At 49.5% G+C, this 27,109-nt stretch overlaps 1 protein-coding gene across 2 annotated transcripts in view; it reads right to left on the bottom strand.

Moving 5' to 3' along the window:
- FGD5 (FYVE, RhoGEF and PH domain containing 5) overlaps positions 1 to 25,333 on the bottom strand; it is a 124,711-nt gene extending 99,378 nt beyond the window's left edge. For both annotated transcript variants that reach the window (XM_012472658.3, XM_064362073.1), the window contains exons 1-2: positions 25,270 to 25,333; positions 14,622 to 17,265 (exon numbers count right to left, since the gene is read on the bottom strand). In XM_012472658.3, the coding sequence (XP_012328081.2) occupies positions 14,622 to 17,265; positions 25,270 to 25,282 (2,657 nt within the window). In that variant the 5' untranslated portion in view covers positions 25,283 to 25,333. The remainder of the gene's footprint in view (positions 1 to 14,621; positions 17,266 to 25,269) is intronic.
- Between the last annotated feature and the right edge of the window lie 1,776 nt (positions 25,334 to 27,109).

Raw genomic sequence — 27,109 nt, 5'->3', positions numbered from 1 at the left:
GGAGAATAAATGACGGCTCCATGAACTGAGCCATCGCCCCTCCTGGGATTATAGGCACAGCACACCCAGCCTCAAAAGACCTTGTTACACTCACACTTTTCCCTGCTCCCGCCATGGGAACAGGAGCCTCCTATTTAATCTCGTAGTTTCGATAAAGGCTGAAAAAGTCAGGGACAGGCCAATAAAGATGGCAAGGCACACAGGGCCCCAGGCTGGGAGTTCTGACCCCACCACTGACTCGCTGACCAACATTCTCAGCCTCTGCATCGACTCTCTGCACATCAGATCCACAAGCTTGAGGCCTGGACTCTCACCTTCTTTCTGTGTCTCCCTGCTGCAAACAGTCTGGCCGCTGTGCATGTGTCCTAGGTCTTGGTGCACCCTAGGTCCTTTACGCCTGGGTGCTTCCGTGCATGTGGTCCCCGCTGTCCCTTCCATTTGGAATGTCCCTCCTTCCCTTCTTCAGTTTGCAGATTCTTACTCGCCCTTTGAGCTCTGCTCAAATGTCCATGTTAACCCTGCGAGTGCCTCAGGGAAGACTTTTCTTCAAAACACATGGCGACTCCTTCTGTGCTGCCAGAATATTGCTAATTTTCCTATCATACTTATTCTAATCACACTCATCGGCAATCGGGGTCTGCCTCTCCATCTCTCTCCTGAGTCTTTTTGAGGGTGGCAGCTTGGCTACTCAGGGAACCAAGTCCCAGCACTTCTCTCTTCCCCTCTCGGCCTCAGGTTTCTCCTCTGTAAATGAGGGGGTTCAGACAGGCTGGGTGGAATCCTGAACCTTCCACCCTTAAGACTGAGGAACACAGGAGAATCAAAGAAAACTCAAAAGTCGGCAAAGGCTGGCAAAGCATGAACTGTCCTCACTCACGGTGCTGCTGAATGGAGACCTCAGGGCCACCTGGAGTCTAGAGATCACTTGGGTTTAGGGACCAGGCAGGTTTCCTCACCCCAGTGGCTGAGCAGCTGCCTAAGCTCTCTGATGCCGCTAAGCCATGACTCACTCTGCAGCTCTGAACCCAGCCTTGACCTCTGGCCTCCAGCCGGCAAGCAAACTTGGGCTTGGACCAGGGACCTCCCTGGAAACCAGATGCAGCATCTACAAGGAGCTTCCCGGGCAGGGAGTGTGGCCCAGAACAATTCCTCGTCGCATGACATCACCCTTCTCTCTTGTTATCCCTCAGGGCAGGGCTGGGGTCATGGCCTGCCACACCCTGTCCCAGGTCAGCCCCAGGGTCTCCACGCTCTCACCACGGCTCCTTGTGGAACACGTGGCATGGAGGCTTCACAGCAGATGCCCCTGGGTTCTAAGTCTCAGTCTGCCACAGGCTAGCTGCCTGATCCTGGACAGCACTCTGGAGCCTCCAGTTCCTTTCTGCTCTTCATCTCTGCCCCTTCCCTGGTATTTCCCAGACCCTTAGTCTTTCAGAGGCCCCTTTTCCTGCCCTCCTCTGATCCCTTCTTTATATCAAGTACAATCAAAATAACCATTACCGAGAACTTTCACTGAGAACCTTCTGCAGGCCAGACCCTGCACCAAGCACCTGGCGTGGGTTCTCAGCCACTGCACACTCGTCGCCACCTGTTATCTCCATTTTATAGTCAAGGAACTGAAAGGTATTCTGGAAAACATCTCACCCATGGCCTTGCACAGAAAATAACTACCCAAATTCCTTGTTCTTCAGGTCTTCGCTTAAATTCTGCTTGTAACTGGTGCCTTCCCTTTTCCAAAGGGTGCTTATTGGGAGACTCAATGGAGCTAACATGCATAAAAAAGCTTTATAAGCTGTGAAGTGCGGTGCACAAGTATGCGGCTGCTATATTAAGGATTCATGACCTCCTGAACTTTCTGGGTTTTGTAGTGCAGCTTTCTTCTCTTTCTCTCTTTCTCTTTTCTGGAGACAAAGTCTTGCTCTGTCACCCAGGCTGGATTGCAGTAGCGTGATCTAGGCTCACTGCAACCTCCGCCTCCCAGGTTCAAGCAATTCTTGTGCCTCAGCCTCCCAAGCAGCTGGAACTACAGGCGTGCACCACCAAGCCTGGTTAATTATTTTGAATTTTTAGTAGAGACAGGGTTTCACCATGTTGGCCAGGCTGGTCTCGAACTCCTGACCTCAGGTGATCTGTCTGCCTTGGCCTCCCAAAGTGCTGGGATTACAGGCATGAGCCACCAAGCCCAGTCTGTTGTCCAGCTTTCTGACCCACAGAAGGACAGCCTCCCTGCTCGCCCAGTCCCCCTGTGCACACCCACTGCGACAATGGCTTGCCATCTCCTAAAGCGGGGGCAACACTTGCCAGGAGAAAGCCCTGCTTGGTCCTTGCATGTGCCTTGCGGGGCCTGCTGTGTGCTCTGGGGTCTCGGACTGTCTGTTTGCCTCCTCTGCCATGTGATGTCTCAGTTTTCCTGCCTGTAAAATAGGGCTGATGATTCTGGTCTTGCAGGCGGTTGGGAGGATTAACGATATCACATATAATGCAGTGACAGATCGCGGGACCTGCTGAAGGTTGCTTCTTTCACCATTTACATTGTTAACTTCATTTCCGTTCTTGTAAAATAGAAGGCAAGGGGCAAAATACAATCCAGGAATTTTTGATCCAAAAGCTATTTGCCCCTTAAATTGCTTCTTATCTGCCCTGCCTGTGGCTTCTCTCCCTCAACAGAACAAAAGATGAACAGAAGCCATTTTCTGCCTCCCCTATTGTGTGTGGCACAGGGGTCTGCAAACGTCTGATTAAATTATTGGTAAAAAAGACTTATAAATATGTATACCTGACAGATAGCTCTTATTAAAAGCCCAGACTATGTGAGATGATGTGGGGTATTTCTGCATTCCTTAGAAACCCTACGCTCCTGTAAGTGAGGACTCACAAATGTCTAGCTTGAATCTCATGGATACAGACAGTGCTACAGTGTTAGTAATAACGGCTTCAGTGCAGTGAGCACTTGCAAATGGCCAGGCTCTTGCTAAATTCTTTGCGAGCATTAACTCATTCAATCCTCACAACAACTCCTGGAGGTAGCTAGCTAGTGTCATTTCCCCTCTTCTAACAGATGAAAAGACTGAGTCACAGAGAGGTTAGGTAATTTGCCCAAGGACACACAGCTAGTAAGTGGCAGAGCAGGGATCTGAACTCAGCCATCTGAGTCTAGAGAATGCATTCTCCTTTATTACTTCATACAATCATCGCCCCTCAGCAGGCTCTTCGAGCAGCACTGCAATCCATAACTCCCAATTTTCAAGATTTCTATTCACCATGACAAGCTCATTAACTGACATCCCATTCATTATTAAAAACTTGAACTTACAAAAGGGAATTATAATAACAGACCCTTGCCTTCTATGTTGGGGTTCCAAGTAAGATTTCATTTGAAAAGGATCCAGCTGCAACACAAACTGAGAAAACCACCAAGATTAAGTATGGGAGGGAACCCCAAGGAGGAGCGCATGACCACCCTTCCCACCCCTGCAACCTGGCCAGGCCCTTGACTCAGGCAGGACTGCACACCCTCCCAGGCAGCCTGAAGCGCAGGGGCTGCTGCCTTCTGAGGCTGCCTTGTCCGCAGGTGGGTCTTCCAGCATTTCAGAGGATCCGGATGAAGTGGGCATCCTTCATGAAAACCCTGTTTCTCTGCACCAGGAAGGGCATTTTGGAACTGGACTCAGAGCTGGTACTGGATCTTCCTCTGGTCTCCTCGGGCCTCTCTGGCCTTGGGGTCTGGAAACCTTTCAGGGGCCATGAGGCAGTATCTATAACGGACCACCTGCTTCCTCAGGATGCTATCTGCCAGCCAAAAATGACCCCACGAGCTCAAATTTCCTGGCCTGTGCACGCCTAGTGAAAGATTCTGGTATCCTTTCCACTTGTGCTTAATTATTGATCATGTGGGGAGCTCACTACCTTACAAGACAGCCCTGCTGGACACCTCTCTGTGCGAGAAAGTCTAACTGTAACAGAGGAGCAGAACCTAAGGTTCCTGAGCAGACTCTGTGAGACTGAAGTGTTTAAATGTGTGTGTGTGTGTGTGTGTTCTTAATTAAAATCTTCTAAGAAAGCCTCAGATTTCAAGTTGTTGGGTCATGCTTTAACCTGGAGAAACTTCCTTTGGGCCCTATCCAGGGCTCTAACCCAACCCTGTGAATGCAGAGAATGGGTCTGTTTACATAAAGACCAGCCACATCATCCCGAAAAACAACCTCAACTCGGAGACACTCATCTTGCCAGAACAACAGCCAAAGATCAGGCCTCTCGAACACAGGGAAGCACCACAATTCTTAGCTGCAAGCCCAGAATTCCCCGACACATGGCTCAATAGCTGACTTTATCTCTGGAAGGCTGGACAGTCTTGGGGCACTCTCAGGGAACCAGATGAAACATATTAATTCGTTGCTCAGAAATTATTATGGGTTTTCTGTCCTGCTGACCCAGAGTACTGTAAGCATGGATAATAAATTCTCCAAGGGCCATTCCTGAGCATAGCCAGGCAATCTAAGGAAGCGTAAACCTTCTGCATAAGATCATCCCCTTGTTACTGCAATAGTGTGTGCTGTTCTTTCTCTCTAGTTTTTCATCATTCCCTGGCCATGTGGACCCAGGCAAGTGGACAGTCACTGTAGGCTGTCCAATTCTGAACACCTGCATTAAGATCATTTCCATCCTGAAGATTCATACTCTACTGTGTATCCTTATTTGATCCCTGGAGAGTCAGGAAGCTCTCAAAGGGATGAACTAGAAAGAGGCAAGAACCATTACCTATATAGACATCCCCACTCTGGTCCTAGCTCCATCATTCTTATTGGCTTAAAGGTCATGCCACCACTCTGAACCTCAGTTTTCTCTTCTACTGAAAAAATAAAACTGGATAACTGTGCTCAAAGGGACGTTTAGCAACGTGCATGCAATGAAGCACATAAAGAAGGAACGACGCAGCAGAGCCAAGAGCCTGGGTGCTGGAAACTGCCTGGGTTAAAAACTCTTGCTCTGCTGCTGACCAGCTGTGTGATCTTAAGTCCTCACCTTAACCTCTTTGTACCCTAGTTTCCTGATCTGCTGAGTTCAGACAAAAAAAAAATAGTATCTATGTCTCCAAGTGGTTTTTCAGATGAGTGAACACATACGAAGGGTCTGTGACAGCACCTGGTGTCAGGGGAGCTCTATGAAGCCTCTTATGCAGCAGTGTCTATTTGCCTCAGATCCCAGCACAAAGTAGAAGATTGACAATATTCTTTTTGAAAACCTGACTCAGGTCTGGGGTGTGCATTATCTCCCGGACTCTCACAGTTCTCAGTGATGAAGAGACCGTCACCACCACTTGTACAAGAAAACCAGGGCTCAGATCAGAGGGCAAGGTCAGGGTGGAGGTGGACTTGAGCTCATTCTCGCTTCTTGCTGTGCCATGCTGCCTCTCTGGTTCTGCCATCTGCACCTACCAATGCCACTGACCACCCTGAGAACCCTGATGCTAGGAAGTTCCAGACTAGCCAGAGCTCTGGTTTATTCTGCACTGAGCCACTGTGCTATAGCCACAGCTGGAAGGCCACCACACTACACAGGCGAAGAAGCAGCTAAGTCTGTTGTCATGCCTTGACCCCTGGATGTTTAGACACCTTTCTGTAGTGGCTTCTTCACCCTACACAGCTGACAATCATTGTACTAGAGTACTAGCTGATCTTGGCACCTCCTGCCCCTTGCTCTAAAACCTTCAATAGCTCCCTACTGCTCACAGATCAAATCAGTTCACCTAGTGGTACAAATCCAAATTCAATACACACCTTTTCAAGAGCCTTCCCAGGCTTTTCCCTCCTACCCTCCCTCTGGTGCTGCTGGGCCAGTCTCCTCTTGGTTCCCTGGACTGGCATGGTCTTCTAGGAGGAGCACTCGGATGTGGGACCTCAGCGCCACTGGTTCCAAACCACTCCAGAGCAGTCATGGGTGGAAGAGCAGCCTGAGACTCAGCTGCTTAAAATCACAGAACTCAGTGAAGACCTGGGATTTAAATCCAAGCCTCTCTACACCCTGAGAACCACTCAGAAGGGCAAATACTCTTAGTTCCAGTTTTGAACTACTTGCTGACCTCACCCTAAACATACAAGTCCAGAGAAATGATCTGAAGTGTTCAGATAATTCAAGTATCTTTGGATCGTAACACTTCTTTCCAATGGCATCTCTTTCAAGTAAAATCCAAATCTTTCACAAGGCCCCTGCCTACCCGATCTCCCATCGCCTTCTGCACTCCACCCACACTGGCCTCCTTGCCTCTCCACAAACCCCACAAAGGCCTCCAGCCTCAGCACAAAGGGCCTTTATCCCTGCTGTTCCCTCTGCCTGGAATGCCCTTCCCCTTGGGATGTTTCATCACCCTTCACATTTCACTCAAGTTCACCTCCTCAGAGAAGCCTTCCCTGATCACCCTGTTTAAAGGGTGTCTTCCGCCAGCCACTTTGCATCTCATTTGATATTTTATTCTTCTTTTCCATAAACACCAATTATCATGTTCACTTATTAGTCTGTTTACTGTCTGTCTCTCCCCAGTGCAAGGAGTCTGTTCACTGCTGTGCGTGAAGCTCAGAGAGCAGCACCCGGCTCAGAAGAGATACCTGATACACATCTGTACTCATGGAATGCATGGAATACCAACATGACTTTCCTCTTTGGCTGCATCCTATGCCTGACAGCCTCATCTCCATTTGGAAAGCTGGCGGAAAGGAGGCCCAAATACATCAAGGAAATCCTCAAGCTGGAACAAAGACTTCACTCCTCTTCTGGGGCTCAGCTGGTCAAGGAGACCTGCTGCTGACATTTCACCGAGGAACTCCAACAGTAAGACTCACTCCTATTAGCGAGAATTATATTCACACCACCTACAGGGAGAAACCTTGATTTTATGAAGGTAAAACCATATTGTGATTAACACTTAATCAAGATCTCGTCTACATTACAGCTCTGCAAGGTGAAAAAAAAAAATAGTTGGGGGTCTTAATATCACGCTAGTAATGTTACAACGAGTGTGTTCCTGACACGATTTTCTTATTAGGGTCCTTCCCTGTAAATTTTTATTGCATTTAATTAAAAATTATTGCTAAAAGAAACAGCTGCAGATGGTCTTATTTTAAGCCAGAAAATTAAAAACTGAGTATTCTCATCAGTCAATTTCAACAAGAAGCACAGCCATATGCATTAGGATGTGATGGTTTTGAGATTAGAATAATTTTCATGGCATTTCTAGGTCCTTTCAATGAAACTTAATGAAAGCTCTGCATGAGTTCATTTGTCAAAAACATAATAATAGGAAGGCTCCTGGCTTACAGGCTGATATAAAGATACCAATGAATACCACAGCTAGGATATGCCAAAAATCCAGCCACGCGGCTCTCAGCACCAATGGAACCAGTCAGCAGGAGGCTTAGCTGCAACTCTGCCACATTCCCACCGAGGATTTATAGCTGAGGCTGTAAATCACCTTGGTTTTACAATGATGTGTTATTTGTTGCTGTAGCACTGTCTACGGTACTAAAAAATATATAAAAGTCAGGTTTCCCTCTTAGAGAATCACTTCAGCAAAGTCTTTATGCATTCTAAGGATTCTGAGAGTGTACTGAAAGGTGGGGAGAAGGAAGGAGGGGATGCTTATGCTAGATCTTGTGCTAGATTCCAGAACTGCAATTACAGTCGCTATCCTCAGTCTGGGTGGCCCATACAATGACCTCCCCCAGCTTTATGATTTGGCTTGTCTCCTTTACTCTTTAAGAATGAATTCTTATTATTTCTTGCTATGTCCATTATTAGAAACCAACTCAAACTTTTTATTTATTTGGGGCCAGACTGTAAAAGACAAAAGAATGAGAAGAGAAAGGCAAAGGCAGATGCAATCTAGCCCTGGAGTTCATCAACGTTGGAGAACTAGGGTTATTGTGTGCAACCTGGAGGCAGAACACCACTCCTCCCCTGGCTGCAGCCACAGCCGCAGGGGTTGGTCACCCTCTCTCGAGGGGACCACTACAACCATCTCTTCACAAATCTCCTGGCTTCCCATCCCTCCATCCCCTCCATTCTCCACCCTGCCAGCAAAGTACCCAGGCAGTGCACCATCCCCATGACAGTGCTTCCCTACTGAGAATCACTATGGACTCCCCACTGCCCAGGGGATGGCATACACACTCATCACATGGATACACAAGGTGTTCTCAGTTGGGCCCGTCCTGCCTTCGCAACTCCATGCACCTGAGCTCCAGCTGAACACTTCAAGGTCCCTTCTCTCCTCCAGACTCATGTGCAGGCTTTTTCTCTTCCTGGACTGTCTCCATCATGAACTCCTGCTCCCCATCAAGACTCACCTTCACCAGGCATGGTGGCAACACTTTGGGAGGCCCAGGCAGGTGAATCACCTGAGGTCAGGAGTTGGAGACCAGCCTGGTCAACATGGTGAAACCCCGTCTCTACTAAAAATACAAAAAATTAGCTGGGCATGGTGGCGCGTGCCTGTAATCCCAGCTACTCAGGAGGCTGAGGCAGGAGAACTGCCTGAACCCAGGAGGCGGAGGTTGCGGTGAGCCGAGATCGCGCCATTGCACTCCAGCCTGGGTAACAAGAGCGAAACTCCGTCTCAAAAAAAAAAAAAAAAAAAATTAGTCATTTCACAAATGGCCATCACCAGTTAGCCAATACATTCATTTTCCTGGGTCTTCCCGCTCCCTTTCCTCATACACGTGTTGCACAACTTGGCCTATCCACAAACTCCTAGGCATGTAATTCAAGCTGCATTTCAACCATAAGCAGCTCTGTAACAACCCTGGGCTGGCAGAGGAGAATTTGAACTGCTCTGTCTGCAATGCACAAGCACTCATGAGCTGCTGCCCCTGGGTGGGTAGAATCATCTGAGGTTCTCCTAATGAGCATTCCATCTCAAACAGATGGCATGCTCCAAACCAAGAACTCCTGGTTGTTCCTCAGGCACAGCTGGCCGCACAAGGGCAGGGGTCCTCACTGTGGCCTGCGGGAGGGAAAGACATCTCAGTACCTCATTAGCAAGTTCCAGGAAAGCTCCTGTTATTGATGAGTTGCCAACAGAGCGACAAACCCGCCAGCAAGCAGAAAAGAAAGGTGTCCTTTCACTTTTCCTTGCGTCTCTTGGACCCATAAGCAATGTTAACATTTTGGGGGTGGCTGTGCCACCCTGTCTCTTGCAAGCAGGACACTCAACAGGTTTGGATTAAGAATACCAGAAAATATGGCAATTTTTGACCACAGAAAACAGGTAGTACTGGAAACAACACTGGATTGAAAGTCAGAAAGACCTGGGTTCTGACCTTGTTTGGCCACTTAACCATCCATGTGACAGAATATAGTTCATATCATTTCACCAAGCCTGTTTTCTCACCTGGAAAATGGGAACTGGAAATTCCTACCTAACTAACTGTAAGTTATAAATGAAAATAACAACTTCAGTCATAATAATAGAGACAGGCAGTTTTATTATGATTATGGAATCATAAAACCCCTAGCCTTGCTGTCTTTGGTGTACGAGGCAGCTAATGCCTCCAAATCAGTATTGCTCAGATGTTGCCTGCAGCCCTGAACCCAACTCACAGGAAGTCAGAGGTACAGTTCATGTCACGTCCCATGGCAAAAGTTTGCAAATTCATGATCCTGGTTTTACTGATGTGAAGCCCTAAACGCTAAGTCAAACACATGTAGAACAGTCGTGTGTGTGTGAGAGAGAGAGAGAGAGAGAAAAATACATAACAAAAGGAACCAGATTCTCCCTCTCAGATTCCACACCTCTGGAATCAAATTCAAATACTGCATCCACCACTATGTGACCTCAGTGATGTCACTTAATAACAGCTGATGCTTACTGATCACTGTACCATGTGCTGTAATAATGCCTGTAGTCTTAATGACATTCCAAGGCAGGTACAATGATCATCTCCTTTCACAGATAAGGACACTGAGGTACAGAGAGGTCACACAGACAGGAAGTGTAGACCAATATCCAGGTAGCTTGGCTCCAAAGTCTATGTGCTTAGCCATGGTGCTTTCACAGGCTCTTCTTGAGCCACAGTGTCCTCATCTGTAAACAGAAAAAGCTACCATAAATGTGTCAAGAACAATACGCACTAATGGATGAGGGCAGTGGGGAGAAGGGCAGACAGGGAGAGGGGAAGTACAGGAGAGGGAGAGAGGAAGAGGAGGAGAGAAGAGAGGGGGAGAGAGAGATGGGGAAGATAGGGGGAGATATGGGGAGGGCAGGGGAGGGATGGAATGGGGAGAGGGAGAGACAGAGACAGAGACGGAGAGACACACAGGGAAGAAGAAGCCAGCGCAGCAACACGTGCATGGTATCAGCTGGGTGCTGGGCACATGGGTGTTCACTCTAACACTCTTAACTTTTCAAGAAGCTTGAAATGTTGGGGAAGAGTGGCCTCAGTGAGCTGTGCTGATGTATAATGCTGATCACCATCATGCAAAACACAAACGTGATGATGGCGATTTAAATAAGACATTTAGGACAAGCCAGTTTGTGTCATGTTTTGCATAAAACAGGTATGTAATAACTGTATACAAAGCACCCAGCACTGTGTTGCTGAAACAGGTGTTTAATAAATAATATTTCTTTTCCCTTGTGAAGCTCAAAATCACCAACTCATCAATATACATTTATTAAGCTCCTAGTGTGTAATCAACATATCCAGGTGCTGTAGCATATTCAGAAGTGAAGACTGGGTTCCCTTAGCCAAGACTAGTGGTCAGTGACTTAGGACAGAAGACATCCTATCTGTAAGGAAACTAAGGGCGTTGGACTAGATCTCTAGTGACAATTTTTTTTTTTTTTTAAGAATCAACTCAGAAAAAAAGGAATGTTTCAGGGATACGCTTCATTTAATTTTCCTTTTCAATCAGGGTCTGCTCTGTCACCCATGCTGCAGTGCAGTGTCATGATGACAGCTCACTGCAGCCTGGAATTCCTGGCTCAAGTGATCCTCCCACCTCAGCCTCCTGAGCAGCTGGGACTACAGGTGCGCATCACCATGCCCGGTTATGTGTGTGTGTGTGTGTGTGTACGTATGTGTGTTTGTGTATGTGTGTATTTGTAGAGATGGGAGTGTTTATTATGTAGAGATGGGAGTCTCACTATGTTGCCTAGGCTGGTCTCAAACTTCCAGCTTCAAGTGATCCTCCTACCTTGGCCTCCCAAAGCACTGGGATTACAGGTGTGAGCCACTGCACTCGGCCCAGGTATACATTTTAAAGAATGATAAAACCTTTTTTTGTATACCATTGAAAAAGTGGACATAGGTAACAAATTTATTTTATAAAATAAAAGACTGTTAATAATATTACTATAGCTACTAACACGCTACTGTCTATGCAAAATCTCAAAGGAAGTAACCACACAGAAGAAACTTTACATTAGACCCTGAGCTGCTGCTCACCCAGTTTCAGGGTTGCTAAGGGCTCTCTGAATTCTATTACACACTGTTTTTTGAAGGGGGATACTTTTAGTAGAAAAAGGACTTGGATTTAAATAACACTGAATCACACCACAACAGAGTTACTCTCCTTCTTAGTCCTTTTGGACTCTTCTGGTTTTGCCAGGTAGAAAGTCTGTGTGGTGCAAGCACATCTTTAACACCCTCCCTGTTTAACAAAGAGACCAGGCTTTCAGCTCCCAGCCTTGGCAAGGAATCACCTGGAGCTAGTCTTCACCCATGTTATTTTACTGTTGTATCTTATTTTTACAATTGCCTTCTATTTATAGCAACTGATACTGCTTTTCCATTTCCCAATAGTGACAAAAACTTTCCATTATGTTTTTCTAAATAAAAAAGATGGGCTGATTTAAAGAAAAATAAGTCAAAGTATAGGCAGCATAAGGGAAATGGTAAATGCAGTCCAGGAAAGGCGAATGGTTGAGAAATAATACATGACTGTTCCAACCTCACCATTTTTCAGATGAGCAAACTGCAGACCAGCCTCTTCCAAGGTCCCGTAACAAGTCTTGGGACCTAAGGCTTTGAATCCGTGTCTGGTGCACTGTCCTGCCCTCAGTCAGGGCTGTGGGTATTTATTTTGGCTTCTGCCTCTAATCCTCATACTAAAGCAAGGTATGGAGCAGGACAAGTAGGAGGAAGGAACTGCCTCCCAACCCTCTCATCCCATCCAACCCCAAGCACCCCTGTACTCAGGTCTCAGATCAGCAGCACCCCCTCCACTCTGTACTCAAAGACCCCATTCAGGCAAATAAGCAGCCCCCGCCAACCTGCCCCACGACAGTCACTCATGCCTCTCAGCGTTATGCGTCTCAAACTTCCCTTGCCCAGACCTGCTCCAGCCCAAAGTGGGGATTTTTCTCCCCCTTTGCTTTCAACTATTTCATGCAGGAAAGCGGAAGAAAGCTTTGCTCACTGATTGATGTTCAAGAGGATGTGGTTCCTGCATGGGAGATTTATCCCAGTCAGTCTGGCCTTTGGCAAAATAGCATCAGAGTGGTGCAACTGTGCTTTTGAAATTCAGAGTCTGACGGTTCAAGCCACTCAACCAAGGCCCTAGGCTGTAGCATCAAAAGTGAGCTAATGCAAAGAAAGCATCTAGCACAGTACTTGGCACACAGTAAACAGTCACAATCCAGCAGCTTTAGCATTGTCTTAGACATTTTACTCCCTATTGTCATATTAGTCCGGATGAAAAGGCCTTTTTGTTTTGTTTTTTGGACAAACTACAGACCAAGACAACAGGTCCTTCACATACAGCCAAGCAGCCTGTGCCCTGCACACCCCAGGTGGCACCATACATAGACCAAAAGGTGAATGAGTTGTTCTTAGGATTGTACAGTGTGCAGCCTGCACAACCAGACCTGGTATCCCTTCACATAATTCACTACAAATTCCTGTTCCAGAAGTCAAGAAGTCTGAGTTTGGACACTGATTTCTCCAGTAACTTACTGAGAGATCTTAAGCAAGTCCCTTTCTCTCTCTCTGCCACAGTTTCCTCTTCTGTAACAGGACTTGTGTCTGAAGTTTCCTCCTGCTATAAAATTCTGTGATTCTACAGAAACAGATTTCAATTTTTGAAGGGCTACTGTACAAAACATGAAATAAGCTCCCTCACCTGGCTTGAGAGAGAAGAACCATGAGTTGAGGAGGGATATTAGAGGGGAACAGTTTATACCTCAGTCAGAAATAAACTCTTCCTCATGAGCAGGGCGCCCAGCACCGATGAGGCAGCTCTGGGAGTGATGGGCTCCCCGTGGCTGGAGGATTTCAAGTATACTGGGTAAGCACCTGTTAGAGGTGGGCGGTCTCTTCCAGCACGGAGAGTTTATTGCTGTAAAGCTTGGTTCGGCCTTCCCCAGTGCTAGGAGGCGCTCAGCTGGGCCTGGGTCTTGTCCACACCTGCTGATAGTTATTAATGCAATGGACTTGTCGGTTCTGCCTCTCTGCCCCTGCTGCAGCTCGCACAAGTCCACATTCTCCAAATTAAACTCAGTCTCTCGGGCCATGCTGGTGTTTACCTTTGCTCTGGCAAACAAATCCTTTCATCCTAGAAAGAACTAACAAATAAATAGCCTTACCCAGACTCGGGGCAGGGAGAAGATGGAGCCGGGACGGGGAACCACGCAGAATACTCGAGAGAATTATCCACACAAACACTTCCTAGCAGCTCTACTCCAACAACAGCTAATGCTAATTGCAAATCACCCTTATCTAGGTAAGACCACGGGTCCCCTAGGAATCCCTAGCAGCAACAGCTGTGTAGGACTGGTTTAAGTTCCTGCACATGAGGGAAAAGAATCAGAGGGTTTCTTTTAAAATCACAACCGTTTTGTTTTTTCATTAATTCAGATCAGGTGCCCCCAAACAGTGTGGCTGGTTCAGGGCGAACTGCATCACCTTTTAAGTCGCGTCCACAATTCCACGAGGAATGGCAAGATTTGGCAATTATCCACTTGGGATGATCAATGAGGAGCATTCGGTCAGTCTTGGGAAGGTGGGGGCCAGAATACCCCCAATAACTACAGCGTCTCTCACTTCCAAAGTGAATCAATTAAAAAAAAAATCAGCGTGGATGTAGCTCTTAAAGACTTCCATTCAGAAACTTAGCTCAGGGCACCATCGGTTCTTTAAACAACTTAAATAGTCTTTTCTAGTTCCCTGTTGAATACACTGTATATTTACCCAATAAAAAGGTATCAATCTCAATTTAGGGTATTTTCCTGATGTGAAAGATATTTAGTTTGGCAAGATTCCAGAACCTTCTCTCTTGATGACTCTCTCAAGGGGAGTAGCAAAGCCATCTACCTAGGAGATATGAGAACTATCCCCCAAATAACGTAAATAAAAATGCTCTCACACGTACTGTATTTGGCATTTTATACACTGCTTTCACATAGAATATCTACTCTGATTTTCTTAAACCCTCTGCTGTGAGGTAGCATGAGTCCCATTTCACAGATGAAGTAACTGAGGCTCAGAGATGTAAAGCCACTCACCCCTAGTCAACACAGCTAGTAAGAAACAGAGCCTGAGGCTGCAAGGAAGTCCATCTGTACCCCATGCCCATGCTGCCTCTCGGATGGTTACAGCTGCCAAACAAAAAAGGAATAGAATGTTAGGTACCTTTCCGCATCCTGGTCTGTGCTCTGCTGTTTGCTCTCAAAGGTATTGAAGCTGCTCATGTCCACATAGCCATCGTTTTCATTTGCTGTGGACAGGGCTCTGCTCTGATCTTCAAACAGCTTCGTGAACGCACCAGCCCTGGCAGGCCTCTGGGGAGGAATCTGGATATTCTCATAGTCCGAGTTCATGGCTGGAATGTTCTCATAATCCGAAGTGTCAGCGCTGGGGAAGGAGATGGACCGTGGCTTGGTCAGTGGCAAAGGCAGGAAGGGCGGCCGGGAGCGGTCTTCGAAGGACTCCACTCTGGACACTGTCCTGCTGAAGGGGACGCCTTTCCTCTTGCCATCTCTATAAAAGATGAGGGAAGAGGGGGATTCAGAAGCCCGGAGCTTTCCAGTCCGAGACTTAAGCTGAGGGGAGTTACTGAGGCTTCTCCGGTCAACTTCCAGAATCCTGGAAGGCCCGTGGTAGCTGGATTCTGAAGAGGACCTAGAGGAAGACATGTTCACATCCACGTGCAACTTGTTCTCCGTCTTCTTCTTAAACGTCAGCGCCAAGAACCGCTTAAAGGATGACTTCTTCTTCTTGTACTTGTCCGGAGAGTCGCTCTCAATCAGGAGCGAGGGAGAGCTCTTTGTGATGGGCTTCTTGGTGATGCAGGCCAGGTCAAAAGGGGGTGGGATGTCGACCATGGAAGAAGGCGTGGAGGTGCCGCTGGATGGAAGGTGGTTTCTCTGGGAGAAACTCCCAGAAGAGCCAATCACACATGACAGAGAGAGGTTGTCCTCTTTCCTCTTTATCCTGAGGTCATCTAAACCTGGCCCCTCAGTCTCCTGGTACACGGAGACCGGAATCTCTCGGCCTTCCACAGAGAACGACCGAGGGTATAAAGTGAAGGCCCTGGGCTTTGCTGGCAAGGCCCTGCCGACTTCCAGGGGCTTCCCCTCCAACGACAAAAACGTCTTTCCTGCCTCCTCTGTGATACCTCCAGTGCCGGGGGCTGACGGGCCTGCCTCAGGTCCTGTTTCTTCAGGGACAGTTTCTGGGACATAGCCAGCCACCTTCCCAGAGTGGGGCCGGGCCCTCGTGCTGGTGTTCTTCCTGTCCCCGGGGACCAGGCCACCCTCTGCCTCACAGTTCATTTCTTCTTTTAAGCCATAACCACCCAGGGCGTCCGATGCAGCCTGCCCTCCTTCTCCAGGGGCCGCCCGACCCGGCAGGTTCACTCCCATCACATAAGGGTTGGCCAATGCATCATCCAAGGCCTCCTCCTCTGACACGACCACCAGGCCAGGGGCTGCGAGACCCTCTGCCGCTCCACCCTGCGGGGCACCACACCGGCCACACAACGCCCCTGCCATGGGGTCCTCCTCTGCACATAGCCCCAGCTTTGGTGCCTGCTCTGATTCTAAGCCTTTCGCTGACTCAGAAAGAGGAGAACAGCTCTCGCTGCAAAAAGAGGTGCTCTCGGTTGGGAAGAACTCGTAGGGGCTTCCCGTGAGGGAAGTCACAAAGTCCTCCATGCAGTCGTTCTCGAAAGGGATGATCTGGCAGCTCTCCTCGGCAGGCTCATCCTGTGTGCGGTCCTCCAGGGTGGTGGCTGCCACTTCCTGGCTGGTTTTCTCCTCATGGTCAGGTGGTTCACCAAGGTCAACCTGTTCCCCACCTGTGATGCCCACGGTCTCTTCGCATCCCTCCTCGAGAAGCTCAGGGCAGTCCATGGCCATCTCTGCCTCCTGGACCCCTGTGGCAGGCTCCTCCTTCTGAGGGGGCTCCTCACTGGCATCCTCAGCATCCTGTCCCATGTCCTCGGTGGGGCTGTCAGGACCTGCACCCTCATCTGCGCCCGCTGGGTCTGCGCTGGCACAGCCTTCGTCACCATCCTCCTCTGCCTCCCCGGGGGTGTTGGGGGACTCGTGCTCCTCTCCATGGTCATGAGGCAAGAGGAGGTCACTCTGGTAGACCCCCTCTCCAGCCCAAGGCCCACCATCCTCCAGGCTGCACTCCCTGTGTGGCTGCACCAGTTTCTCTTCCTCCTCACTTCTGGACACCTGCTCCAGTGACCCTGGCTCATCAGTGCAGCCCTCCCCTTCATCCTCAGGAGCAAGGTCTGTGTCTTCCTCACTCTCCCTGCTCAGTGCTCCTGCAGCCAGGACAGCAGGGGCTGCCGAGTCCTCACCAGCTCCTGTCCCATCCACGACACATGCCTCGCCTCCCTCCTCATGCTCCTCTTCCTCTTCCCCAGAGGCCTCCGGAGACACCAGGGCTGCGTTCCCCACACTGCCCCCATCCGTGGGTTCGTCTTCCCTCAGCAGAGCCCTGGGGACCACAATGTAATCCTCATCTGTCTCTGACTCAGAGCACTTCGGGATGGACCGGGGCCCCTCGTCAAGCCCCCTGTCTACACAGAGCAGCCGCCCATTGCTGCATTTGTTCAAGCTGTCATTCAGGTACACACTGGCTCTCCACTCACTTGGGGCAGCCAGCCTGGGCTTGGGAGCAATGGGGGGCTTCGGACCCCTGAACATGGAGTTTGGACTGTGAAGACTATCGGGCCTTGGTGAGGAAGGGAATTTGGGTGCGGTCACTGGCGTTAGTGGACTGGTAGTCTTTGGTTTAGGAGCAACAGGTGGTTTTGGCGAATCTAGAGGACAAAAATGGAGAAAAGAGAAAAAGTACAATTAACTTTACTTCCATTCAGAGTCTCCTACACACCACTGGCAGGGGAGCTGCAGATGGCTCCCTCCACCCATGTGAAGCCCACCTCCTCTGCTTTATGTTAGGCTTATACCCTCCACCAGAATCTTTAAAACCCCTTGATTTTCCGCTAAAGATTCATTCTGTAAACAAAGTGAATAGACTTTTCCTCTACACGTAGCCCAACTAACGAAAATCAACCAAATGAAAGCCTGCGCTCCTCAAGTGAAGTCTCCAGGTCAGTGCATATTCATTCACCCAACAGCTACTGGTAAAAACTTGCTGTGAGCCAGCAACCATGAGAAAAGGCTGAACCTGCCATCACCCTCCCTGCTGCCCTCATGGAGCTTCCATTCCCCCTTCTACAGCTACTCCATTGGGTACCTACTAGCTACACTGCAGACGACAGGGTCTCCTAGGGTCAAGAGGAGAAGACAGCCTCTGCTGAGAACTCACAGTTGAGTTAGAACAACTGGAGGGTAGAGCTGGGGACCCTTGGAACATTATGACTGAATAGCTGACATCTCTTCCCTTCATGAGTGACACACCAAAGGTTTGAAACAGTGATGTGTGCTTCTGCTGGAGGTCACATCTGGAATCTGCATGCTTCAGGACTGTGTCCAGCCAGGCCTACACCCAGATTTCATGGGAGAAATTATATGGTGCTTGCCAACATGGATATCTGCAAAAAGTCTCTTTCCTGTGGATGCTGAGGACCTACTGACCGTGGCAGAATAAAAGATGTGGTACAGACTACAATGCAATAGGAATTAGAGAAGCGTGGGCTGCTGTGGCCAGGGAAGACCTCTTGAAGAAGGTGACATTTCAGCTAAGATTTGCAGGATGGGAAGGATCTAGAGAAGGGGAACGGTCCAATAAGTGGTTGCCAAATTTCGAGCTCAGCATCTCTCTGCCACAAGATTGCTCATGCCTCCTGCCTGGCTTCCCTGCCACCTGCCTGGCCCCCTAAGCTCCCTTGAATACTGTGGGCATAGAATCCATCTCCATCCAAACATCTCTGCTTCAAAAGCACTGCCTGGAGCCCCACCACCCATGGATTAGGACTCCCACGTTTCCCTTTCAGCATGGTCTCATCTCCCAGCTCCATCCCCACTAAGGCTTGGGTACGACACAAGTGGCTCAAAACAACAGCCTGGCTCCTGGAGAGGGAAGATGAAGCAGACTGCCCGGAGGTCTCTGCCAGCAAACTCTTCTCTTCCCATGCATGTTAGGCCCAGTTATGTCCCTGAAGCATCTCTAATCCAGGGCTGTCCCTAGGGTATGTGAGCCACATATATCACGACATAGGTAATTTTTAATTTCTCATAGGCACATTTAAAAAAAAAATGGGTAAGGCTGAATGTGGTGGCTCACACCTGTAATCCCAGCATTTTCAGAGGCTGAGGAGTGCAGATCACTTGAGGTTGGGAGTTCAAGACCAGCCTGCCCAGCATGGTGAAACATTATCTCTACTAAAAACACAAAAATTAGCAAGGTGTGCTGGCAGGGGCCTGTAGTCCCAGCTACTTGGAAAGCTGTGGAAGGCGAGTAACTTGAACCTGGGAGGCGGCTGCAATGAACCAAGATTGAGCCACTGCACTCCAACCTGGGGGACAAGATCAAAACTCCATCTCAAAAAAAAAAAAATGGGTAAAGTAATTTTAACAATATATTTTATTGGACTCAATATATCCAAATATTATCATTTCAATATGTAATCAATATACAAAATGTATTAATGAGGTGTTTGGCATTCTTTTTTCATACTAAGTCTTCCAAATCTAATATGCATTTTACATTTGCCGCAGCACATCTCAATTCAGACTAGCTACATTTTACGTGCTCAGTAGCCACATGTGGCTGGTGGCTATGGCACTGTCCAGCACAGCTCTAACCGGTTTTAGACAGCTCCATGGGACTGTCCCACTGGCACCTCAATTTCAGTATTTCTGAAGCCAAAGTTGGTATCAGTGCCAATGAGTTTGAAGGTTAAAACAGCCACTGCATCAAACCCCTAATCCACACCATTTCATCCACATCAATGCCCAGGTCAGCCACTGACATCCATACAATAACCCAGAATCTTCTAGAAATAATAAGTGACTATCAAACTCCCATACACAGTCAAATGGTATCCTGTTTTAGAAAAATATCTATCCAAATTAGTGAAAAAACAAAAAATTGGAGCTTAAAAAGGTAAGCTTCAGCTATTACCTCTGTCAGTGTGAGGTAACAGAGGTAGCCTTTGGAGCCTGGCTGACCTAGGTCAAATCCTGACTTTGCTACTTATCAGCTATGAAACTCAGCCTCAGTTTCTTCATCTGTAAAATGGGTGTGAAACAGCACCTACCCTCAATGGGCTGTTTTAAAAATTAAAGCCTTTATATCAAAAAGGCTCAACAGCAGGCCTTCACGTAGAAATACGCAATAAACAGTGGTTGTTGTTCAGACGAAGTCCATCTTTGCCTACCCCAGATCTTCCCTTGGCTGAAGTCTTGCTCTACACTGATACACTACGTAATATGAGCTTCACACTCTCAACATCGGGTGGCAGGCATTGGCACAAAATTATTCTTTGGGGGTGGGACTCTCATTTCTCATCCCTAACAGGTGGGCATTTCACATGGGTGCCATGAGATGCGACAAAGGGACAGGCGGGCCGTGAAAAATGACCGTCACCTTGGCTACATCACCCCCCTCCCACCCCATCCTTCATCCAATTAAGCTATTGATCTGCAGGCACTGTCTCCTAGGGAAAGGTTATGGTGGGTGTCTGAGGCGTGATCATGCAAGAAAATGCCTTCCCCACAGGAGCCTCTGGGAATGGCAAGCACTCAGTGCCTGTCCTGTGCCCCCAGCCCCAGGCACAGAGTGCTTCAGCCACATCCCCTCTGAGATCAAGGCAAGCCAAAACCAGAAAGGCTTCATCTGACCCTCACTGAAGGATGAGGAAACTGAGGCACAGAGCAGGTGAGTGACTGGTGTGGGGCTACCCAGTGAGTCGAGAGCAGGGCTCTGGTAGAACCTGTGTTTCCTGCTTCCTGGTCTTGTCATCTGACCCTCTGCTCTCACCTTTTTGCCACAGAGTGTTTCTTCTATGATGGAGACTCAGGGGTCCCAGAATCTAGTGAGGCAGAGAAGGGTAAAATGTAGGGAAACTAAGGCCAGGGTGACCAGAAACAGCTGGACAAGTAAGAAATGTATGTTAAGGCTGGGTCCAGGACTCAGAAGTACTAACTGACCAGAAAGTGAACAACTAGCTTTAATTTGCTCCCATTCAATTTCTCTTAGTCTAATTCCACTAAATACATATTTATTGAGCACCAACTATGTGCCAGGTCCTCATCATCTAGATTCTTCAGATGCATCAACAAGTGTAGCAAAGCCCCCAGACTCGGGGACCTTGTATTGAGAGGTGGAGGGTGATACGCAAGAAAAAGGGTAAGTACATTACATGTCGTATGCTAGATAACAATAAAGTCTATGGAAAATGATTAGGTGTAACTTTTTTTTTCAATTTTAAATAGAGTGACCAGCCTAGGCTTCACTGAGAGGACATGTGAGCAAAGACATGAAAGTGGTGAGGAAAGCCAGGACTCACTTGGCGTCCAAGACACAGCAAACAGGCCAGCACAGCCAGAGTGGAGTGAGTGATCCAGCAGGAGAAGCAGATGAGGCCAGAAGACTCACGGAAGGGTGCAGATTATGCAGGGCCTTGTAGACCATGGCAGGACTCAGGCTTGGACTCAGAGTGATGTGGGAAGCCACTGCAGGGGTTTGAGCAGAAGCACATGCGCACTCTGGCTAACATGTTGAAATAAACTGAAACCGTGAGGAAGGAAGCAGGGAGACCAACGAGGAGGCTCCTGCAATTATTCAAGCAAGAGATGATGGAGGCTTGGACCAGGCTGAGGTGAAAAGAGGTCAGATTCTGAACAGGAAGAGAGAGCTGAGGGGATTTGCTGACCATTTGAATGTGGGCTGTAAAAGAAAGAGAAAAGTCAAGGATGACACCAAGGTCATCCTTTTGAGTCTGTGCAACTACAAAGGTGAAGTCTGCCAACTGGAACGGGAAAGACCGCAGGTGCTGGGGAGGGAAAACAAGAATTTCAGTTTGCACGGGTCTAACTCCAGTCACCTATTACACACCTCGGTGGAGGTGTCAAGCAGCTGGAGGTGTCAATCAGGCTCTGGCTTCTGAAGAGAGGTCTGGCTGGAAGTCACCATCATAGAGATGGAATTTAAGGCAGAAGCCTGGTGAGATCACCAGGGGCATGAGTATGGACAGAGAAAAGGGCAGGGCCAAGGAGGGAGCTCTGGGGGCCCCAGCCAGCAGAGATGAGGAGGGTGCAAACAAATCAAGAGTGTCAGAGCATCCAGCTCTGCTCCCTCCTACCCACCTGTCTCACAAAAGGGAGCCAGATTGAGTCCCTGACCTCAGCACCATGTTATCTGGGTCTAAGGGCAATTCTGCCTAGAGAAGACTCAGGAAAGAGAGAGCACTGAGTGCAGGTTGAAGGACAGGAGGATTTTCACAATTAAAAAACAGACTCTGCCTGGATAGAGAAATCCAGGGAGCTTTAGGGTATGGTAGGGGGAAATTATAGGCTAAATCAGAGCTAGGGTTTGCTCCTCTGGATTCGCTGTCCAGAACCCAGCATGGATGTAGCTGGTGGACCCTCTGGGCTCTCTTGAGTTCCTCTGGAGAAGGCTATGGTGTGAGCCTTCTCTTTCCTTGTAACACAGAGCCTGGGGGTCATTCCCTCCCCACCTGAGTTACTAATGCCCAGGGCTTCCTGGCAAATTTGCTCTGCCTGAGGGCAACTCAAACTCCAAACACCCTTTGAGCCAAGATGCCAAGAGTTAACTCGGGGGTGAGGGAACCATAATGACAGGAGGAAGAGATTTTTAACAGCTTCTAGTGATAGAAATCATCCCCAGCCAGCCCCCGGTATCAGTTTATATTTTCTCTCTATTTTAATTAAATATCTGTCACTCACACGTTCGTGCTTGCTGCTCCCTTGTCGGCTACACAGAAGTTCAATTGGCAGGGGTATTGGAAGGAGCACTGGATGCGGAGCCAGGAGCCCTGATCTTCACTCCTGGCTCTGCCTTAACTGGAGGTGTGATCTTGGGCAAGTCCCTTCCCCTTTCTGGGCCTCAGCTTCCCCATGTGTAGAGTGAGGGGACGGGACCAGTCAGTCTGGTTTGCTCTGGCCAACTACAGCCTTCTAAACTTCTGGCTCTTCTTAAGACATCTTCTGCCATCCCGTCTTCAGTTCCCAAGTCTGTTTCAGCTGCAGTTCACTAAACTCCCCCTGGAACTCTCATAACCATATGTTGCAAGAGTAATTATCTTCCAATTTCACCTTCCAATTACATCTTAATTTAACTTTCATTCCTGGGCGCCTGCTGGAATGTCCAGGCCAAGCCTGATGATTTCTAATTAGGCTGCTGTTAGGCTGGTCCAGTGATCCACGACAGGGCACTGCCGTGAAGGCAGCACGGGCCAGCGTGGGAAGAGCATGCTCAGGCCCAGGGAGGCTGGGCTCCCCTCCCAGCTCTGCTGTACCTCATTTTGCCTCTCTGAGCCTCAGTTTCCTTTTTGGTAAAATGATGAAATACCTCCTTTTTTTAAATAGGGCTGTTGAGAAGTTCAGGAAAATAGCAGACATGATGCCTAACAAAGTAGCTGCCAGTTGACAAACATTTCCCACACCCCTACTGTGTGTTAAGCACTGAATAAAAAAAGCTGGCTCTCAGGCTGGACAGTCTGTGCTTCAATCTTGTCTTTTAATTCAATCTTCAATAAGCTGATGACCATAAAATCTCTGCATTTCAATTTTCCCACCTATAAAATGGGAATAGCAATGGTATTCATCTCATAAGGTGACTGTGAAAACTAAAAAAACTGATAGAAGTAAAACATCTAAAAGCAGTACCGATTCATAGTAAGTACCCAATAAATATTAACTGGTATTTACTAGTTGCTGTGACAGACACCATTTTTTCTAGGCATCTTACATGTTTTATTCTATTTAATCTTACCAACCCCATTTTTTAGATAAAGAAACTGAGGTGTAGAGAGGTTAAATAACCTGCTTAAGGTCACATAACTAAGTATATGATGGTTCTGAGATTCAGTCCCATGGAGTCTGTGAACCACCATGCCACGTGATGAGGAAATTCAGACCATGGTGCATGGTCTGAATGTGAGGCTGGTATTACCATCACATTGAAAAAGGAACCAGGTTTACACTGGAGACAAATCACAGGAAGGCTGAACCCAAGAGTGACAACGGCTAAGATTTCCTGGGACCAAACCTGCCTCTAAGCTTATCCTGACTCACTCCATCCCCCAGATTCTCAGAGAAGGGAGGGTCTGCCCAAGCCTCATGCAGGAAAACGTGGGAAAACTGGAATCGCTCTCACCATTGTTATAAAACGGTTTTATTAGGAGTGTAGGAAAAAGCTAGCCTGGTTCTGTTCAGGCCATGCCAGCACAGGCAGGAGGCAACCCCCTTTCCAGGCAGTGTCTGGCTGGGCTCCGGGTCTCTGTTCCAGCTTCTTCCACTCCCACAAAGTGGCACTCCCGATCCTGCTCCCCAATTCTGTGACCCACACTCACTAACTGCCCAGGTGCCTATATGCCCAGCAGTAACAGGGCCTGGACATGGGAGGCAGCTGCCACACTCCCAGACTGTCTGAACCGCCCAGCCTGCACCTCACTGCTAAAACAATGACTTTTTTTCATTAAAAAGATTTTTAAAAGGAAAAAAAAAATCCTACAGACACACACACACACACAAACACACAAACACACACACACACCCTAGCAGGATATGGTTTCAAGACAGCCAAAATGGTGGCTTCCTGTTTCTTTAGGGATACGTGTTTTGGAGTATGGCTTTGGACAAGGGTGTTGGTCGGGGAGGGGGCTGCCTTCTACTAAATTCTGTGAGAAAAAGAAAATAGAGTGGCGATGGCTTCTTGGCAGGCAGATGAAGTTAGCTGGGACTGTTCCCTTGCAAACTCTCATCTTAAGGGAACCTTCTGCCCTCCCCGTAGATGGAGTTGGGAATCCCGAGGACTGAGTTCCAGGCACCGCCCATCTCCGAGTCTCACTTTCTAAATCCGTTAAATGGCACTACTCTGAAGGGATCCCTGAGATTTCAAACACATTTTGATTTCACGGAATCTCTGAACTGCAAGGATGAGCTGGGGGAGTCAAATTCATAGGGCAGGAACGCGACGGACTGGGGGTGGGGGAATCAGGAGCGGCTCAGCGCGGCGGCGACGAATGTCCCCCGGGTGTTGAGTCCCCTAGGGGAGGCACAATGGAGGCCAGGGCGCCGCGAGGGAGGGGTGCGTTACAGGGGATTAATTTAGGGCTTTTTAGTCTCATCTGGAGAATGAGCTTCAAACCTCGGGGTCTAGGGGGAGAGAAGGAATAGGAATCCTCGTATCGGTGTGCCGAGTACTGAATGACTAAGAATGGGCATTGGAGTCGGGGAGAGCCCCGGACGGCCCCGTGGGTCAGGTGTGGCCCCTAAAAGGCCAGCAAGGACTGGTTCGGGACGCTGGAGAATGGAGGGCAAAGGGTTGGGGGTCCAACCAAGTCGCTTTTGCGAAAGGGGAGTCTTTCTTCGTTGGGGAAGGGACCCTCACTCCGGGGACCGCCGTGGGAGTGGGATACTGGCGCGCACGGCCAGGGCGTGGCCTCGCCAAGGGGGTCCCTGAAGCGGGACGCTTCGGACGGGGGCCCCCGATTCTCAGCCTCTCGGCGGGTGGACCTCGGAGCCGCGCATGCTTTGGCCTAGGCCGAGCAGCACGGAAGGTCGGTCGGGGGATTTCGCGCCGCTCGCCCGGTCGCCGAGAGCTCCAACTTGGAACGCCCGGTCGGAGCCCCTCGCGAGTGTGTCTCGGCGCCGGAGGTCGTGGGGCCTCCTACCTGCTCTGTTCATCTTCAACGCGCTGGGCCCGGGCCGCCGTCGGCGCGTCGGTCCGTCCGCGGGTCCCAGCGCGATTCCGCACGCCACCTCCCTCCGCGGCCGCCCCGCGGGGCCCGCACCCCCTGGCGCCCGCCCGGCCCCCGGCGCGCCTCGAACTCCGCGCGGCGCGCAGGGCAGTGGGGGCGCGGGGCGCGAGCCTCCGGGGCGGGGCCGCCGGGCTGGGGCGGCCGGGGGAGGGGGAAGGGGCGCGAGCGCGGGGGCGGCGGCTAGGGCTGCGCTGGGCGTCGCGTCCGCTCCGGACTCCGGGCGCGCTGCGCTCTGGCCGCCGCGTCTCCGCCTGCGCCTCTGCCTGCGCTGCAGCCGCGCCTCCGCCCCCTCCTAGACATTTCCTCCGCTCCCGAAGAGGAAGGATTTTTTTTTTTTCCTGCTTGGTCAGGGATCCAGGGAACTGAGGGTCGGGGCGTCCCTGCGCACATTTAAAGGGGCCGTGGCCGTGGGCAACGCGGGAGGCGCTGGGGGTTCGAGGGACGAGAACTCAGCGAGTTGGGCTTCTGGGGTGTTCCTGGCTCCTTCGCCCAGCAAACCATCTATCCCTTTATTTTTAACTCTGGGCATTCGTTCAGTCCCGCTCCAGCCTTGGCGCTGAGCGCGCAACCGCCCCAAATTCTTGCCCTCGTGGAGCTTAGACTGGAGGAAGTCGCTGGAGACACCATTTCAAAGCGAGGGAGGGAAACTAGGGCAATGGGGTAGAGCGGTGACTCTCAGAGGGCGCCGCTCAGCCTCAGTGAATCAGAAACCCCGTGTTTTATCATACCCTCCAGGTTTGAGAACCACCGGAGTAGAGAATGGGTAGCCAAGGAAGGCCTCCCTGAGGAGGTGACATTGGAAGGGAGACCCAGTTGATGAGGATCCTTCTTTCCTTATACACTCAGCACACACTACACAACCTCTCGCGGTACCTGCCTGGTACTGGGCGACCAGTAGACCAGGCCTCCACCCTCCAGGAGTTCCCAGTCTGCTTGTTCACACAGTCACAGGCAGACAGTTCTGCTACTCTGAGGCTCATGCTGTGATGGGAACACACAGGTGCCTGTGGGAGCTCAGAGGAGGCCCCCAGTGGGGAGGGTTCAACCAGAGGAGAGGCCTTCCCAGTAGAGGGAATCACAGGGGCAAAGACTTCGCTGAGATGGGAGAAGTCCTGGCCTGCTGGAGGAGTCTCAGGGCTTTGGCTTGGCAGAGGTGGTGCTGGAAGTGGATCTGATTTCCCCAGCTGTAAAATTAGGAACTGAATGTGATCTTTTTAAAGTCCTTTCCATCCCTGAGCTGCCACAGAGTTCATAATCCTCCTGGCTTTTGTGGAGAAATACTTGTGACTCGAACAGAAAATCTGTGGCTGAATTTGGCTCTTGATACATTTTATGGGTGCATGCACGGAGGTGTGGCAGGGATGGAGATGGAGGTGATGGTGGAGGTGGTAGAGGTGGGGAAGTCGTAAGTAGTAGCAGAAACAGAGAAGGTGGAGGTGGTGTTGGAGGTGAGGGCGGGAGAGATGCTAGTAGAAACTAGTGGTGTTGGAGAGGGTGTCCAGGTGGTGGCGGGAGAGGTGCAGAGGGTGATGGACGTATTTGTGGAAATCATGGCGGACGTAATATACCTTGCGGTAGTGGAAGAGTTGGAGGTGGTAGAATTGGTAGATGGTGTGGATGTGGTGGTGGAACTGGAGGAGGTGAAGGAGTGGTGGTGGTGGAGGTGGAGTTGAGGGAGGTGATGCAAGTGGTGGAGGTGGCAGAGACAGTTGAGGTGATGGAGGTGGGACAGGTGAAGGAGTGGATTGAGTTG

Source organism: Aotus nancymaae, unplaced genomic scaffold (genome assembly GCF_030222135.1).
Source record: "Aotus nancymaae isolate 86718 unplaced genomic scaffold, 86718_ANA_hifiasm-v0.15.2.pri h1tg000046l, whole genome shotgun sequence".
NCBI classification, from domain to species: Eukaryota; Metazoa; Chordata; class Mammalia; order Primates; family Aotidae; genus Aotus; species Aotus nancymaae.
Note: the sequence above shows the minus strand (reverse complement) of the source record. Positions and strands in the feature narration are given on the sequence as shown.